The 20,002-nt window shown below is 35.7% G+C and overlaps 1 protein-coding gene across 3 annotated transcripts in view; it reads right to left on the minus strand.

The window, feature by feature from the left end:
- Positions 1-20,002, minus strand: part of ASAP1 (ArfGAP with SH3 domain, ankyrin repeat and PH domain 1) — a 125,176-nt gene that overhangs the window by 36,927 nt on the left and 68,247 nt on the right. For 2 of the 3 annotated variants that reach the window (XM_084282901.1, XM_084282900.1), the window contains exons 7-14: positions 18,784-18,913; positions 18,227-18,312; positions 17,180-17,255; positions 16,427-16,513; positions 8,719-8,819; positions 8,239-8,308; positions 5,804-5,891; positions 4,672-4,720 (exon numbers count right to left, since the gene is read on the minus strand). In XM_084282901.1, the coding sequence (XP_084139027.1) occupies positions 4,672-4,720; positions 5,804-5,891; positions 8,239-8,308; positions 8,719-8,819; positions 16,427-16,513; positions 17,180-17,255; positions 18,227-18,312; positions 18,784-18,913 (687 nt within the window). Of the gene's footprint in view, positions 1-4,671; positions 4,721-5,803; positions 5,892-8,238; positions 8,309-8,718; positions 8,820-16,396; positions 16,514-17,179; positions 17,256-18,226; positions 18,313-18,783; positions 18,914-20,002 lie in introns of all 3 variants that reach the window. The other variant, XM_084282899.1, reaches the window with a different exon arrangement.

The raw sequence follows: 20,002 nt of genomic DNA on the forward strand, positions 1-20,002 counted from the left end.
AGGAGAGTAACGATATTGATAACCAACATTGAGTTTTAAGAGCACCTGCTGACTGCAGCAAATCAAGATTCCCTAATGATATTTCAGGCATTAGATTTCCCTGTGCAGTCACTCTGCCAGTTTTTGATTACACCATAATGTTTTAATTAAAAACAAAACAAACCTCTGGCTGCTGCCTTAAAGGTCAAACCAAAGTGGAGAAAGTGATTACACTAAAGACAAGCACATTGCAGACGCAGCGTTACCTAATTTACAAGAAGAGCATGTTAAGAAATCCTCTGAAGTATAATGATTTTAGTTGGTTTTAAATCTACTTCTGCTGCAGATATTTTGCACAGAAATATTTTAGCAGTGCCCTCATTCCATTTCCTGTTTACAGCATTACAATCAGCTCCAACCATCATTCTGAAATGTGCTAGAATATCTATGATAATCCAAATACACTAATAAAAATTCAGGCTGAAGTTTATAATCTCTCCTTGAAATAATAATGCAAAGATAATTTTAAAGGGTTTCAGAGGTAAATTTATGTAAGTAGTCTTGCAATGCAGATTCAGAGCCTGAACAGGTATATGGGCGGCGTATACTATATACTTCATATACACATGCTTCTGAAATATGTGGGCTGAGAATAATCTGGGAACTTGTACCTTAAAGAAAATGCTTTAAAGAGCTAGTGAAAATTTAATCTTAAAAATAAAAGAAATGGAAATGTTTGGAAATAACTTCGCTCCATAGTTTATAACCTGAAATCAACCTTCACATGCATTTCTCTCTCCAGTTATATGACACAGTATAAGGACCCACGCTAGATGGCACTCTTCTGCAATCTTTCTGATGAAATCTGGTGGTATTAAAATGTAAGAGGAGGCAGTGCCTTGCTTCTAATGATATAGTAATGTTGTGGTAAACATAGGAAGTAAAATAATCATTAAGCTTAGAGCAACAAAATTTATCCTGACCTTTGTTGACAGTTCTTTTCAGGGTTACGATTTCATTAGTTTGTTAAAAATTAAGAATCTGAATAAAACTCAATTATGCAGTAACAATTAAAAATATTAGATGTAATTAAAATAAACATGACTTCACTAAGCCAGCTGTTAGTTCGACACAGATTTCCATATCAAGAGCTTCTAAATTTTAAGACAACAAATTATTTTTGTTTAGTTTCCTCAGCTAGGAGGAAGCCACTGTCCAAGTCCACATGTCCCTGGTGTCATCTGCGAGACGGTCAAAGCACAAGGTAACGCAGCGTCAGCAAGCCAATTTAACACAAAGACAAAAATAGACTTATTCTTAATAACTAATGCTAATTATACATGAAGTCCACAGTTGGTGGCCAGGCCTTCCTGGCATGCTGTACGTTCGGAAAAAAACAATTCATATCAGTAACTATGCCATAACTATGCCATATTGAGTCAATGTCAAAAGTTATAAAAACTTTCTCACTGCTGTTCTTCCTCTTTTTCTTATCTGTACCAGTCATTTTTCTTTTCTTCCTTCCCCATTTTTTAATTTTCTTTCTTTCAATATATTTGGTTGGTTTCACAACACTACCAGCATAAAGCTGACAGTCAAAAAGCTTCAGGTAATAGCGTAGTGTTCTTTCAAATCATTTAAAAATTACTCAAGTCTCAAACAATTGCTTTGCCTTGTATCTAACAGAATAAAATAGGTAGTCCAAGTTTTCTGCTGCACTTTTTCTGGACCACAATAGTTTCCCTTGGTCTTACTCAGATTCCTCTTACGTCTTCAGTATTTCTAAGCTAATCGAAATCCAGAATAACTGTGTTAATAGTTTTGGTGGTGGTGTTTTGTTTTTTCAATAAAACTTTGTCTTCTGAAAATCTGTACCACAACATTGCTGTTTTCATGTAAACATAAACAGAACAAAATTAGTCTAGTAGTTTTCAAACTTTCAGGCACAAGTTTGTATGGAACTAGCAACAGGACCTTCCAATTCCATCTTCTCAGTGATAGATTGAAGTTATATGTTTGCATAATAGCAGAATAGTTAATCCCACAGAAAAGGATATGCTCTTAACCTTCAAAAAAAGGTGGTAGAAAAGAACTAAAAAGTCATGCCTACTGTATATTTGGCCTTATCCACAATTATCAACATTAGAAAGCATCTACTATTGTAAATGCTTTTTAAAAATCTGTTTAAAGTCAGAGTGTGTGTTTTTTACAATACACATACAAATACACACACAAAACCACTGCACCCCACCCTGTGCTTTATCTACTGGAGAAGTGAATAACCACCTGAGAATTCTGAAGGACAGTCAAGCAGTAATTAAAGGTCAGCAGACAGCTGGCTGGATAAGAATCAAAAAAGGCACTGAACTCAGGGAAGTATTTGAGGGAATACAGTAACTGAGCTGTAACAGAATGTGAGCTTCAATTACTTGTCTTTTAAACTGTCTGCTATTAATGTATTTTTATTTATTTCTTTATCAGTGAAGGTCTATTTGGAAGCAGTTCAAAATGAACAGAAGGAAAAAGTATGCAAGGTCATCTAAACGTAAAGAAATGCATCTTGCTTTTTTTCCATTTAAACGTGAGGCTGGAAGGAAAGTGATTTGAAAATCTATTTCTACATTTATTTCTCAGTGGATGCACAAGGAAAAAAGGAGTAGTGGCAGCACTAAAATTAGGTGGGAAAAACGCAACAAAGTGGAGGAGAAAGATGAGAGAAGCGCACATACAAATCAAGGGGAAATTGGAACCAGAGGGTGACAAGTATTAGCGAGGAACTGCAGCCTGTAGTACATACAGAACAGTCTTAAATCAACAAGTTTGGAAGTCAAAGGGTTCTGTTCACATGACATGTTAGATAACAAAGCTATTAAGCTCCTACTCAGTGGCTGCACAAGGAAAACAAAACATTTGGTTTTATTGTAGTTTTTCCATCAACACAATAGCAGCCATTCTGGTTCATGAACTAAAACTAGTGTACAAATGTTCTTATAGAAAAAAGTAGTGATTCCACGTGCATCTCAAATCACATAGCATTATTTGGGGCACTACAATAATTTTATGAAATGGAACACTTGACTATGTAGCATTACAGTAACTTTTTGCTGGTGGCCTACAGTGCCAAAGTGCAGGCAAAATGCCCTTAGCTTCTATTAGTTTATCAGCATGTGTTGCAACACTGGGATGCAAATAATGCCTCTTTAGCTACATGAGACCTTTAAAACTTGCAGTGGAGTATTTTAATGTTGTTGCAAGTCCATTTTCCCAGCCTCTTTATTTTAAAACGATAAACTAGATTCTAGTGCAAAGTAGATGGGATTTATACTTTTAATGGGAAACAAAACCAGCCTGGAATTTCAAGAGTCCAAGAGCAGCCAGCTAAACTGAGTTTATCAACCTGCCAATAATAAAAATTATTTTAGTAAGGTATTCCCCTGCTCATGCACTGAGAAAAAAAAAAAAAAGCAGCTTCCTCTTTTAAACCAACATGGTAATTTATGGCCAAGACACAAAAATCTCTGCCATATTACTCATAAAGAGCATTACTGACCAGCAATATTTTCTTGCTTACTAATAAACTTACTGGAACAATTAAGTTCCAGAATGACTAAGCAAGTCAGCTTTGCACTGATAACTCATAACACACTAACTGCACTCTGCCAACATAAGGCTGTGGAAGACGCTGGGAGGAACCAGGTGCATGATGAAGAACTCTCCAAGCTTCTCATTTCACCTGCTCCTCCCAGTGCTGAGCTGTCGACATTGTTGCCTCCCACTACCGCCAAATACCTTGAATATCTATCAAACATTCTCCATAATTTTAAAACAGAGACAACAGTCTTCCATTAGAAGATGGACAAGCAATAAAAGTACAACAATCCTGAAAAACAAGGCAGCCTGGAAGGCTCAGGCTTGCTGCACTATTCACTGTAACTTTATTCCTAGGTTTTTCAGGTGATGAGCATTGGATCGTGATGTTCTGCACAACAGCCTTTTGATGACTGTGAAAGCAATATTCAAGGGAAAAAACAAGTGGCACATGGCTCTCAGGAAAAGGGGTTCTGCCATAGCAGGAAGTTGTTTGTTTTTTTTTTTTAATGAAATAATCTGTTTGGAAACATGCACTGATGAAGCAAGTTACTGGATTCTAAAGTACAAAATCTCAGAAATATGCTTTGTTACTTATTTCTCGGCCTATTGTAGAAAAGACGCATTACTTCTAAATAATTTCTGTATGTTATATAGAAGTTGTTTATCTACTTAATGATTTTAACTTAGAGAAAAAGGCAGCATCAGAAGGATGTAAAAAAAGACATAAAAAAGGGAAGACGTAACTGCAGAAGAGAGTTGACAATTAAGATAAGAAGAATTTAAAATATTTCATTTGAACCCTAATAATCTCATCTACTGTATTAGCCAAGCAATTGGACACAAAAAATGTTCTGGAAGGGTACACAATCCAAATTAGCTCTTGATTGTTTTTGTTTATTATTTTAATGTTACAAGGTTTTCATAGCACCTTGTAGTAATACATGTAAATCTAAACACAACAGTTTACATGTATACACTCAACAACCAAAATAAGTGTGCATTACTTTTGCATTAACTGAGAAAAATAATTCCACTGCTACATACGATTTCATACACACACCTCTACAGACAGAAATCTTGAAAAAGTATAAACATTCTTACGCTACGTATTCTTGTTCATCTTCTGCTTGAAAGTGGTATGTTCTGTTATCTGAAATAAACAAACATCTTTTAATTTGACACATGAAAAAAAAAAAATATCAATGAAACTGTTACTAAACCTATTCAACAACCAGAGTCTTTAAGAACAATGTATCTTAACCTATGACAGTAATTCATGGCTGTGGAAGACAATTCAAAAAAAACCAACAACAACACACAGAAAGATGAAATGGTGAATTCTGATTTACACCAGGAATATGTATTTCAAAAACCTATGCTTCAAAATGTTAAAGAATAATTAGCATAAGTTGTATTTTATCTCACAATCCTTTCTGAAGTCAAATCTGATACCTCAGTAGCAGAAAATAGTTTATTCCCATCGTATTTTTCCTTCTGTCTTGGTTAAAACATTTTTCTGCTTATTAAAGAATGAGATACAAACTGGGTATTAGCCCTCACATTCAAAGGTTTCATAGATTGTTCTTGTAAATATAGAATGCTGAACTGCTTGCTATTTAATAATGTATATGTAAATCTTGAAATCCATACTCATCTACTTCAAAAATGGTTAAAAACCTAAAGGATACAAAGACCAAAACAGGGAGAAGTGAAATCATAGAAGCTCTAATGCTGAGAATACAGAAGTTGCTACCAATTTTAGACAAAATAATTAATATTTTGCAAGGAGTATAAGAGAACAAGAGAAACTGGGTTCACCTTGCTGCTTCTACTCCCTCACCTTCAACCCCAAATAGTGCTCAATAAATCAAACAGATAACGAATTAAAACAAGGTCTTCCCCTTTACCAAGCGGATACAGCTTATGTTTAACAGCTTAGCACAACGTGTGTCCGTCTGAATTTAGGAAAACAGCACTGCATTTCATGGCTTGTCACAAATGAACAGCACTAATGTCACACACAACACGTTCTATATTTATTGGTCTTTTCAACCTGTTTTCAAAACTAGAGGGATCCAAACACTCATGAGACACTGCATGTATCTGGATACAGATCTGAATTTGAACTGTAGCCTCATTCTTGTTCTTAATGAAAGTATCTTGTAATCACAAGACTTCAAAACATTTTTAGAAATCCCACATAATGCAAGACGGTACTAAAATTGCTACATACGTGATATTAGATCAAAAGACTTCTTATCTTCTGCATTTGGCTTCACCTGGCAGGTTAATAAATTCAGTTTAGCTGGTTGCCTGTTGGACTAAAAAGAAAATTTATTTTACTTTAAATATATCTTGATTTAGGACTATTTTTCCATTCTGAGAAATGGGCACGTGTGATAGTAGTTTAAAGTTTGGACATGAATACATGTACGCCTCCAAAACAGTTGAGACCAGCATGATTGTGTCTGACCTGGCTTGTCAGAAGGGCCAGATTTAAAACAAAGCTAAAATCCTCATGGCAACTGTTCCTGACTAATTGAAAGGCATTAAAGGAATAAGCCTTAATTTAGAATAAGCTACTACTTATATCTTCTACCGTACTTCACAAACAATGACAAATCTACTTTTTTTTTTTTTTTTTTTTTTTTTTTTTTTTTTCATAGTCTTAAAAACTTTAAAGGGATGTTAGAAGCCGGAGATCTGGAGTTTCATATCTTGGACTAAATATGGCTACTAAAGTAACAGCAGACAATATGACATGATAGATAAATATGACTCTAGAATAATTTTGGTATAAACAGGCTTAAAAACTATAAAGATACTGTATTTAAGTTAGCATAGCTGTTAGATATAAAATAAACATGAGATGTGTTATGTATTAGTAAATACTTCTGAACTGATTTTCGAAAATTGTTCATGCTAGAAATTGTGAAAAAGAAAAAAAAAAAAAAGAAAAAGCCATGCACAAGAAACAAACTAAAAAAACTAGAAATGTAGTTCCCACATTGTCAAATGTTTGGCAGGACAAGATAATCAGCGCAGTCTTTTTAACACTCAAGGAGCAATAGTTCCTTGAAGGAGTAAATATACAATTGGATTCTCAGTTTTCAAAGTTTAGTCTCAAACGTACTGTCATGATCTGAACCTTTCATCACTGAAAACAAGAAAATTACTTTCCACTTGGCACTACAACAGAACATAGGAAATGGACTGCTCTTTTTATACAGCTACATAAAAGCAATGGAAAACTACAACTAATAGTGTGATTCAAAGAATTCTAGACTGGCAAGATTTAAGGTTCATAAAACATCTCTCTCTATATAGAGATGATATATAGATATATGATATATATGATAAACCTCTCTCTATATATATAGAGAGAGGTTTAAATAGAGATTTAAACTGAACCATTACTAACTTTACTAATTACTAAGGTATTGCTAACTACTCTCAAGTTATTTGATTAAACAACTCCTCAAATTAGGTGAGGATATATTCCTAGCCATCAGAAAAAAGCACAACCCTCCGGAGTTATAAATAACTTCCTTTTAACTTTCTTAAGAAAGGAAATTAACTTTAGACACTAATAGTCATGACCATCAGTGGAATTTAGGGAAAAGGTCAAAGAAGGGTGCTGAAATATGCCCATCTCCTTTAAAAAAAGTAACAGGAGTAAGAAGTTTGTGTCATGCTGCCCCAAGGTAATTTTAGGTATTTTTTTTTTTTGCCTCTACTGTGACATTGTTATTGCTTCCTCAAGATTTAGCATTCCTAGGAAGACACTTCAGATATATACCCAATTCCCCAAAATTCCCAACACTTGCTATGATCAAGATCCTCCACCCTCCTCTTTTTTAAATAAAAGTCTTTTTTTTTTAAAGCAATCAATATATTCACAATTTCCTTAACAAACTATTGATTAATACATTTTGAAATTCAATTAAATGTCAGAGTCTATAGAAGCAAAAAACAACAAAACATGTAGGAGCCTAAAGAGGAGTTTACCTACCGCAAATCTTCCACAGGAAGATTCGAACTAATTTCAAATTACTTTTTTTTCCCCATTTTCTCCTACTGAGTAGTTGAATGATTGCAATTTATTTCTTTAAACAAAACCAATGTGTGGGCATTAAAGCGATTTATGTTTTTAATATCCTATGAAGGAGTAAAATGTCTGTAGTACAGACACCTATATATGAACCAGTTGATTAGTCATTCAGTACAGTCAACAGCTAGAATTGAGTTTATGACATCTCACCAAATCTACCCAGACTAGTTCTCCAGTGGCTCAAAGAAGAGTCCATAGCATCTTGCTCTAATGCAGTCTCTTTGTAGACCGCTCATTTTAGATAGATGCTCATAACCCACTACCTTTGACTCTACTCAAAGGTAGAGTTAGAAAAGGTGTACTGCTCAAAAAAGAAAGTCCATCTAACTTGAAACTCTTCATACTAACGGTCAGTAACAGCCAAACAGTTTGAAAACAGAGCAACAATTTATAACCATACCTCCTTAAGTCTATCTCCAATTTCCGATAACTCACAGAACTTTAACAGTTTGAAGCAGAAGTTGCATCTTTTTTGTAATAACAGAATGCAAACAGATTCATTGTGAAAGAGTAATCAAAATTTATTATTTTAATAAAGACGTATAAAAATAACTTACAGTTGCATGTGATATGGTAAGAATTCCATTTTTAACAGTGCACTTTCTTCTTTGCCATACTTTCCTTAACCTAGGTAAGAACACCACCAACAACAAAATCAGTATCTAGACATGATTTCAAAACACATTTTAATCCCTTATATGTTTTGACAAGATTATCCTTGAGAAACAGAGGCAGTCGAAATTTTATTAAATGCCTTAACAAAACTAAGTTGGATATTTATGACAGGACTTAAGTGCTTTTCAGAGACTTATAACGACAACAGCTTTCTTTTTAATTTGACATAGGATTTTTGTTTTGACTTTTTTGTGTTTACTGTAATAATTTCTGATTGTGATCTGATTCAAACTGCAAAAATTCTTCAGTACTTATGGCACATGTAATAGGTGAACGTGCCTTAAGCACCCAGAGTACAAAACAGTAAAAATCCATGCATAAACAAGAGCTCCCACTATGTATTATGCAGTCCAAGAACATACCCATCACTCTTCTTTAAAAGATAGCCTTTCTTCTCACTGCCATATTCCTTATTCCCCTGGAGCTGATGCATACTGTATCCTCCTTGCCTGCTCTGAGAATCCTAAAAAAAGAGAAAACACTGTTACTGTGCACATCAGGATACATTAAGTTTTCCCAACCTTCACTCCTATTGACTTCTTGTCTCTACAACAACTTCACAAATGAATCAAAACTTAAAAAAGAGAGAACTCCTAACAGATGTTTTACATCCATGCAAGAGCTTGCTTTTGCATCACCTGATCTTGAGCTAACTGCGCGCTCAAGACTATTACCTCATTAGGAGTGTTGAGTATAGTATGGATGACCAATATGTATCTAAAAATAATGCCTTTTTAAAATACGGGAGCATAAACTGCATAATCTTATAATTGAAGAACAGAAGGCTGACATCAAATTTCAAAAATAAAGCAACAGAATAAAGCATGCATGTATACAGATATATACATATTTACACAAACAAAACCAAATGCTAATAACTGTTTTTTTAACCAATTAAAAATACACATGTAATTCATGAGTTTTAGTGAATGATGTCAACTGAAATAGCTTTTGACCTGACTTAGTGAAACAATTAGGTGGAATGGATTAATAAGAACATCAGAAAATCCCCCAAAGTTCATTAAAACATTGACTTACTCTCCTAGACTTCGATCACGAAAGGCAAAAGCAATAGAGGAAAGAGAAAGCACATAATTTTAAACAAGAATTATTATTTTAAAACATACTCCTTGAACATAAATTTTATAGCCCCCGTATATAACAAAACAATTATCTCCCTTTCTAATGACACTACTAGAAAGATGGCCAACAATTCTTTATTAGGCACACTGGTGGTTTTGCTCATTAAGTAAAAAAAAACATGACAAAAAAAGAAAAAAAAAAGAATGGAAGTTAGATTACTTCCCTGGTTTCCCTGTCAGGTCACTTTTTTTTTATTATTATTTTTTGGTATGACATTTATCAGATGAGTTCAGAGAGAAGTGATTTGGTAGAACTGTCAATTGTGGTTGGAAGCATACTGAAGAGCAGTACATGTAACGTGCTGCCACCAGTATTTACACTACCACAGTAAGAAGCTGATTTTTTTATACATAGACTTTGAATCCCCATTGGAACAAGAGTTCTATTGATATCGGCATTGGAAAGAACATAATTCCTGTTCTGAACATTCCTGAACATATAATTCCCGTTCTAAAGAGTGCATCAGATAAGAGATTTGGGGGAAAAATCCAAATGCCAAGAAGGAAAAAACAAAACAGACGTGAAACATGAGTCTAACAATTAGCTATACTGAAAGTAAAGCTGTCAGGTGCATTTGCAAAAATAATTAAAACGTAAGAATACTAAAAGATATGCATTTTAAAGGCTCAGTTTTCTTTGAAACCTAGAAGTGCTTAAACGTTAAAAAGCTTAACATATAAAGTATTTCACAGCATTAAAATTACACTATTATTGCTTAAAATATTTTTACCCAAGGATTTAAACCATATTTATTTTAAACAGACAGTTCTTATATAAAATTAAAGAAACGATATTAAGACAGCACGTAGTGGCAAAAGACATTACATGCAGCAGTGCCCTTGTAAGTTGTACTTCCCATTGTGAAGTTACAGCACCAGCACTTCTGCACAAACCAACATTCACAGATTGCCAAGATATGTCCAAGAACCAGGTAACTCCAAAGATTACAGTAATAGCTTTTCACTGATGCCAAGGACAGGCACGCCAGCAAAATGTGTATGAGCATTACAGATGTCTGTAGTGATACACAAACACAGAATCACAGAATCACAGAATTTTCTAGGTTGGAAGAGACCTCAAGGTCATCGAGTCCAACCTCCAACCTAACGCTAACAGCCCTCCACTAAACCATATCCCTAAGCTCTACATCTAAACGTCTTTTGAAGACTTCCAGGGATGGTGACTCCACCACTTCCCTGGGCAGCCTGTTCCAATGCCTCACAACCCTTTCAGTGAAGAAGTTCTTCCTAACATCTAACCTAAAACTCCCCTGGCTCAACTTAAGCCCATTCCCCCTCGTCCTGTCACCAGGCACGTGGGAGAACAGACCAACCCCCACCTCGCTACAGCCTCCCTTGAGGTACCCATAGAGAGCGATAAGGTCGCCCCTGAGCCTCCTCTTCTCCAGGCTGAACAAGCCCAGCTCCCTCAGCCGCTCCTCGTAGGACTTGTTCTCCAGGCCCCTCACCAGCTTCGTCGCCCTTCTCTGCACCCGCTCAAGCACCTCGATGTCCTTCTTGTAGCGAGGGGCCCAAAACTGAACACAGTACTCGAGGTGCGGCCTCACCAGAGCTGAGTACAGGGGGACAATCACCTCCCTAGCCCTGCTGGTCACACCGTTCCTGATACAAGCCAGGATGCCGTTGGCCTTCTTGGCCACCTGAGCACACTGCTGGCTCATATTCAGCTCATATTTCAGCTTGCATTCAACACCTTGAATGCAAGCAAAAGTTAAATGATAGTTGTATTATAAAGCCTTGAAAGAGTAGGGAATACTGTTAAGTCACTTAGGGAGTTAATGTTTCTTCCCAAGTATGGATACTAAGTGTTGGTTTCTTCATAGGTGTTATTTTAAATTCAAAATGACCTTAAATGCTTTAGTAGATTTAATAGCTATGCTATCTCTCATCATCTGTGACAGAATGTCTGTCTGAGACAAGAAGGAAGTCTCATTTATCTAATGGCAATTCCAGAGAGCCTAACTGGCAGAATTTACAATCTGGATAGGAATCACAAGTTTGGCCTTCCCTTCTCTTACAACAGAAAGTCAAAGGAATTTAAACTTTGGTTTCAAACTGTTTCCCTGCCAGAATAATTTTTAGAAGCGTACTTCTGAATCTTTACAAACCCACCTGAGAAAATCCCATTCATTTCATCTTCTTCAGCACTTTGATTAACTCACAATTTTTTTTTTTTTTTAATTTTTATTTTTTAATGGTGAGACTATAATGAACTAATGTAAGAGGGGAAGAGGGGAGAGAATGTATTCTCATTCATAAGCAAGTAGGCCATCTGCTACAGCAGTAAATTCCAGCTTTGTGTACTTTAAGAGTCAGACACACTCAATCCTGGACAGATGACCTGAAACTCAGGCCACATGTCTTCAAGTTTCATTGTCACTTAGCTAACAAATAATGACTGCTGCAATGCTATACCAAGATTAAAATACTGAATACCTAGATAGCAGAGACATTGTTTTGTTGATCTCCTCAACATTTGCAAGTATTATTTCTGAGTTAGGTAACATAGCAGAATTACATGAGTGAAAGTTCTTACGCTGATTTTGAAAGACATCTGTGATCAATTTTATCCAAAATAGTGTATTCCTGCATAAGAGCAGATTTATATCTCTCCTGATTTGACTAAATATCTGAGAAACACAATACCGCTTCTTTTTCTTCAAAGACATGATTTCAATTCTCTTCAAGCCAAATATAGTTTTTACATTTACCATGTTTTCTATATAGATATGATAAATATCTAGTTGCAATTTCTTAAGAGGCCTAGAACATCTACATTATAATTTTATAGTTTATTTTGCTGATGCCTGTGAAGTTATTTCTATTACAGCTTGTATCTAAGTTTCAGAATTTGACTTTTTATTTTTATTTTGAAAATGAGGTAACTTTCCACTGAAACAGAACAATTCTCGCTACACATTCAGGAAGAACATAACCAAGAAACTAACAGTACATCTCTTGTAATTATTCTACTTGTGATACCCCGCAAGCAGTTTTTGAAGTTTGGCTCATACAATATGCTGCCACACATGTACACTACATGGTACTTAAGAATAAAGACCTGTTTGTCCTAATTCTGAGATTCACTAGCTTGAACTTAGCACATGCAGCAGCCAGGAGAGAAGGGGTCATTCTTTTGCTTCCCACATAAGCAGCTTGTGCAAAGAAAAAGGTACTAATAGGAGAACGGATTTTGTTTCCTGATCTTGTGTCCTGAATTGACCCATAAAAACACTTCATGAATTTAAAAGTTATTTCCAAATACCTTTTGAAAGCTAACAGTCTTTGTTCAATTTCTGGCAGTGAGCATGGAGAACAAGCACAAGTTACAGCCACAGCAATTCAGGTAGCAGGGAGATTACAAATGTAAGACACGTATGTGAAGTTCTGTATGTTTTGTGGAAAAAATCCACTTGGTCCATGTGCACATTGTTAGTTCTTTCCTCCATGTGCAGAGTATTGGGAAAGATAGCAGAGAATGAGATAAGGGAACACCAACTACTAGAAAGAGCTGGCACATCTTACAATAAGTTGGTATCTACTCAAAGATGCACCTGTTATCATGGGTGACATATCCAAGAAATTATCAAAACCATGTTTTGAGGTTGTGTTGTCCTTCAAAGTGATGGGATTAAAGATGCAGGCAGAGACACAGCCTAGTTGCCAAGGTTCATCTGTTTCAGATGTACATCTATATTATGAAAGCACGCATATGCAAGTATTCAAAAGAAAAGAACACTAAGATAGTACTCAATCATTCCTTATTAATTGTGACTGTGAAATAATTCACTAACTTCAAGGCATTTATCTATATGCAATACCTATAATTACAACATGCTACCTACAGAATTATGTTAAAACCCATAAAAATACTCATTTTCCCCAATTACTGAAGTCGCATTTTTGATGAGGTTTCCAAAAGGAAAAGAGACATTTGGTAAGCTTCACACAACATGAAGAAAATTATGAAAATTAATATTAATATCCTTTATTATCCTTTCAGTATATATAATACTGGAAGAACTGGTGCAGCTTATGAAGAAAGGTTATGTCTTAAAAGTCTCCTGAAATTCTGTGAAAGAATCAGTAAGCAGACAGACTTGAGAAACGTGTGATACAGTCTATCTGGACTTTCAATCAGCACAATTTTCACTTCCAAAAGTGAAACAATTACAGTGCTATGGGAGCAAATAAGTTAAAACCAGGAAATAAATTAATTTCATAGAAAGATGTGACAGGACACATGGTGTCAAACATTAAAACAATCTAGAAAAGGCTAAACTGGCTAAACCGTTCAAGTTTGTTAGATGGTATTACATAATTCAGGATACCCAGGAAAGTCTTTCATGAGGATCTCACAATCATGAGTAACTTGACACTAGATAGATGAAGATAACTGTAAATTAGATACTGTGAATTGGCTATTAACATTCAGAAAAGGATGCTATGGGTATAAGTTTTTGTTTGTTTGTTTTTAAATACTCTGCTGCATTAAGTGTTTGTGAGTTAAGTAAATGTAAGGACATCTATGGAAAGAAAAAAAAAAACATCAGAAAAGGCAGTGATGCTATCATAAATCCACAAGCACTGCTATCCTGAGAAGGGTATGCAGATCTAAAAGTTCAAAACAAATGAAAAAGGGTTGTCAGATAACATGCCACGATGGTGGGGAAGACATGGGTGAAACAGGCACTACTAGTTTACACTGCTTCAGAAAGCAACTGCACAAGTTCAAAGAGAAGAAACAATAGAAGCATTCTAAATATAAAGGTATCACTGTCAGTATGGAAACATGACCAGGATAGTCTTACTATTAACAAGAAAATATTGTGGGAAAGTATCAGCATTAATTCCTCTACATTTTACTCAAAACTCATGACTGATCACTGTCGGAGACCTTTGGCTGACTCAGTGTAACTGCTCATAAGTTCTATTCTTACGTATATTTGATACTAGTAGTACTCTCCAATTATATCCGTGCATGATCAAATATATGTAATGGAATGCTAACTGTCTAATGAATAATCATTAAATCCCTCATATTTAATAATAAATATTTAGTAAGATGAACAGATATTTTACGAATACTATTTTTCTATTTACCTAAGAAAAACATGAACAGAGGAGAATTAAGTGAACTTTTTCTAAAGGAAAGCAAAAAAATATAAATAAAAATCAGCTCTCAGGCATTATGACTTGCACCTGTTATCACGGGTAAAAATTCACTATTTATATCCTAGTTGCTAATTTAATGAGTATTCCAGAACACCTGCAAAGGACATTGCATGTTTTCCCTTCACTTCTGATACCACAGTGCAACTGATGATGTATTTTAGTTTTTAGCTGCCCTGTCTCAAGCACTTAACTGGTTCATACATAAATTTTCCTTATTATGATACAGCATGAGCAAAAGGGGTTTGGGGAGGAGTACAGCATAATAAAATCCATATAATTGAGCAGATGAACAGTAATATGGAAACCACTATGTAAAGGCTATGTCCATGTCTACCCTGGACCACTTAAGTCAGGAAAATCCTGAGCACAACATGGCTGGAGGATGGCCGGATAAGAAAAGCATGCATCACTTTGCATTTTTTCCTGAACATTCATTCTTGATCATTGCCAAGGATAGGATGCTGGGGTAGATGAAGTATTTATATGATCCACTGCAACTGTTATAGTTAATTGGGTTTACATGGCAAGGTTTTGGTAGTAGGGGCTGCAGACGTGGCCTCTGTGAGAAGAGCCCAGCAGCTGCCCCATATCAGATCAGAGCCAGCTCCAGCTGGCTCCCAAGGGACCTGCTGCTGGCCCAGAGCCGAGCCAATAAGTGATATTTGCACCTCTGTGAGAGCAGATTTAAGAAAGGCAGGAAAAAAAGAAAAAAAAAGTAGCTGGGAGAGAGGGGTGAGACCCAGCCCCGCAACCCCCAAGGTGAGTGCAGCAGGAAGTGCTCCAGGCAGGCAGCAGCAGTTCCCCTGCGGCCTGTGGAGAGGCCCCTGGTGGAGCAGGCTGTCCCCCTGCAGCCCGTGGGTCCCACATGGAGCAGATCTCCACACTGCAGCCTGTGGAACAGCCCCCAGTGGAGCAGGTGGATGTGGCCTGGAGGAAGCTGTGGCCCATGGAGAGCCTCCGCAAGAGCAGGCCCTGGGCCGGAGCTGCAGCCCGTGGAGAGGAGCCCACGCAGGAGCAGGGGGTCTGGGGGGAGCTGCCACCCCACGACCCGTGCTGGAGCAGTTTGCTCCTGGGGGATGGACCCCATGGGATGGAGCTGTGTGGGAGCAGTTCCTGAAGAGCTGCTGCCTGTGGGCAGCCCCCGCAGGCTCAGTTTGGGAAGGATGGCATCTCATGGGAGCATCCAAGGACTGACCACAGGTTCCCCTGTGCCACTCAGGGTCAAAAGGTGTTTTTAGTTTACTTTTAGTTTCTCACTGCTTTGTAATAGGCAATAAATTATATTAATGTCCCTAAGCTGAGTCTATTTTGCCTATGATGATAATCACTGAGTGACCTCCCTGTCCTTATCTCAACCCTTTAGCCCTTTCCCATCATATTTTCCCCCCCTTTCCCTTTGAAAAGGGGAATTGAAAGCGCAGTTGTAGTAGAGCTCAGCCACCCAGCTGACTAAAACTACCACAACTGTAAATTAAAAGATACATGAAAATACAAAACTGTACAAAAAACATTGAATAATTTATTTTGATACATTAAAGTGAAACAGAGGATTAGTCAAGGTATTGGTTGTTGAAATGCTGTTGGACATTAAATGTTACTTTATGAAGAATGTGATGAAACTAAGTCTTCTGAATAAATTGATACACAAACTGAGAATGAATTAAACCAATTTATGAATTCAGAATTCATAAATTCACATTACCTCTGAAAATAGTACATCTAAATTATTTACCTCCTTTTGATCAAGCTGCAGAGAAGATTTTATCAAATCACGAAGAGCGGTAAGTTGTTTCTTTTCTTCATCTTGTGTCTGCTTTATCTATTGAAAGAGATTACCATTATAAACTACAAGTCGCAAGCTAAGGTAAATATACAGTTCTGTATACCCTGTTCTGTTATACTTTAACGGTTCATTACATCTAACGCAACTAAGTCACTGAAATATTAATTAAATAACTCCAATAAGCTTCACAGATGACTTAAGGAATGGAAATACTGTTTAATCTAGACACAAACTACAATAGCAAATGGAATTATTGTAATTCCTATTATAGAATACAAAAGCACTTGGGTGACAAATGAGCTTTGATTCTACTTTACTACGTGACTTCCACAAACAGCACAGGAAAGTTAATTAACCCAAACTGTGGTGGTATCATCAAGCAGCTGTACATGGGAAAAAAAGTGAAAGTGGCAGCTCAAATTGGTGCTAGTTATGTAATCCAATTCAAAGATTCCCATTTTAAACTAGGTCTATTTTAAATGCAACATTAAATCAGTAGTAGAATGACAGCTGCTTTTCATTTTAACTGTAACAACAGGATATATGCTTTAAGATAGAGACAGGATGTTTTTCTTCAGTCTAGTTATACGCATAGAATCAAATAACATAATTTATATGATACAAATATCTAAAATGTATCCATATAAACATACAAAAAAAAAATCGATTTTCAGACATTCAACTATTTACAAGCAAACTTACATTATATAAGTCAGCAGCCAACTTTTCAATATATTGTTTAAGTTTATCAGCTGTTTTCAAGCCATCTTGGAAGAAACTATAATGAAAAATACCTGTGATTCATCAGGAATACAAATAATTCATCGAATAAAGTATGTTGGTTTCACCTTTTTTTTCCCCCCTCCCATTATATTAAAAACTTAACCAGCTCCATGTTCAGAAAAAAGAACACCTCTATCCCAATGTGAACGGTTTTATTATCAATCTAACCATTTTACAGCACAGATTAGACATTCCTCTAAGAGCAATATACTTTGAAAAGGCCTGAAGGTTGCATTTCAATCCAGAAATATTTAATTTACCTTGCTGAATTTAGTTTCACTATATAAAAATATGCGCCAAACAAGAATTTCATGTTAGTAAATGAAGTGGCAACACCTAAAGTACATGTAATTCTTGCCAGATAGTAATCATAAAAGTTTAACAATTAGTCTTGTAAAATGTTACAAATGCTGCACATTCAATTAACTGCACTGCTGAATTCACTAGTTAACAGTTTATTGCAGGGCATACATGCTGTTGTAGATAAACAATTCCTACTTCTATCCTCGGGCATTTATTCTAAGTTAGAAATGTGAAGGAAATAAATTGATTTTTATCACTGTGAAGCTTTTTTTTTTTTTTTTTTTTAACCCCTTCAAGGGATAAGGATTTCCTTAGGAAGCTTTAGGATTTCAAAGAAATTAATGATTTTCACAACGATTTAATATAATTCACATGAGACCATTAAACAGAATAAACAAGCTACTTCTAAAATTCTGTTCTACCATGCCTCAGGAACTAAAATGAACTTTGTATGCAACATGTAGTGTTTTCCTTTGGCCTCTTTCTCTATCACTCTCCTCCACCAGTTACTTTTTACTCAAAGACTTCAGCCTAACAAATCAGCTGGCAGGTCACAATTGTGGTAAGAATTCCTAGGGTCACCAAAACAAATTCAGAACAATGGAAAGCAAACACCGATGTAAATTAAATATTGTAAATAAAGCTTAACAGCATTTCACTTACTTGCATTGTGCATGATAATACTTAATGAGATTTTGCAGAAGGTCCACACCTTTTTTTGTCTTGATTTCATTAACCTTAATAAGATACTGTATGGACAGTGAATAAATATGCTGATTATCATATGCCTTAGAACGTTCAACTGTTTTCAAACAATAAAACATCATTTGCTCAATTAATTAATTATCTTTGTGTTCAACTTGGGTGTTAACTCAAACTATCAGTCCACCACAGTTAAGCAAAATGTAAATTAGGTAACACTTTATATGGTCATTCCTAGAAAAATTTATTCCTGAAAGCTCAACCATACACCTGAAAAATAAGAAAATACTTCTGTGGTGCATTTTCAGCCCACAAATCTTACCGTAACAATCTAAAAACAAAACAAAACAAAGAAAACCAAGTTTCAGAGTTGCTAAAGAAATTATCCTTATATTGCTGTACTATGTTACATTTAAATACACCCCCACTAAATGATAAAGTAGATGTCATCATACTTAAGTAAGACCCACAAAGCACTTCATGTTACAGTATCTTAATTAAAAGCTGAAACTTCTTACTTCACACATCTGTAGCTGAAATAGCCGCCTTTCCTTCTCCATTTCTTCTGCTATCTCAGCTCCTGTTATTTCCGTTCGTATCATCCCATGCTGTTTCGCATGCTCTCTTTTTTCCTTTTCAATTTTTGTACTGAAATTAGAATAGATTTTAGAGAATTTCTTCTACCTCGTGATCATTTGTTTGTTTTTGCTTTCTTAAGTAGAGTATTATATTAAAGAAGCCATTCTGAAGACGAGTACCCCTATGATAGTACATCCCCTCCCCCCCCTTTTTTATTATTATTATTTTTTATCCAGCCATGAAGCTGCCCTTCCTCCTTTAAATCCTTTAACTACATTACCGGGGGAGTGGGAGAATCTGTATGTAATTTTTTTTCTGTATGATGTTCTCCATAGCTGTCATCTTTATATATTGCAATGTAAATCATACATATAAAATATGTATGTATGAAAATACTGACTTGATAAGAAAATGGCAAGATATCTTAAACAAGTTTCTCATTTCCTACAGCAGGAATTAAGAAAAGCAAGATGACAGCATGAAGTTTACCACAAACACCAAATGATATGACTTCCAGCCATTACATTTTCAGAGAAAGCCAACAGCGAAAGTCTGAAATAGTGAAATACAAATATAGAACTAAGACGCCATCCTGAGATTTTCTAATTACAGCTTTATCATGTGGCTCCCCTTATTCAGATTTCAGAGTAGTTTCTCTTCTACTGCTCTGTATTTCTCAGTACAGAGTAGAAAAATCTGAACTATTTATTTCTCCTCTTTAGCCACCCTTTTGAGAAGATAAACACTGAACCTGTGCTTCTAAAACACATGACAAAGCAGTGTGTGTTTTAGACTGCTGCCCCTTGTCGGGGCAGGGAAGATAGGGGATGTGGGGATTTGTGTGTTTACTGGTCTCTGAACTTTAAACAATAGAAAATTCCTTATTCCTTTCATTGATATACTGAAAAAAAAAAGCAAAAATAAAGTTTTTTTTTTCTTTGTTCCCCTGATTAGACGTAAGTGAAGCTAATAACATGATTATTTTGGTATCCTCTATTTCCCTTTTTAAACAAGCAAAAAAAAAAAAAAAAAAATCAACTCCTGAGACCTCTTTAGTTCTGATAAAGCAACTGTCGCTGCCTTGGGAGCATTCTGAACCATTCCACTAACGTTTCTGAAACTAAAGTGCTACTTGTTGCCAGCTTTCTATTTTTACAA

This window comes from Netta rufina (genome assembly GCF_964035555.1).
Source record: "Netta rufina genome assembly, chromosome: 2".
NCBI lineage: Eukaryota > Metazoa > Chordata > Aves > Anseriformes > Anatidae > Netta > Netta rufina.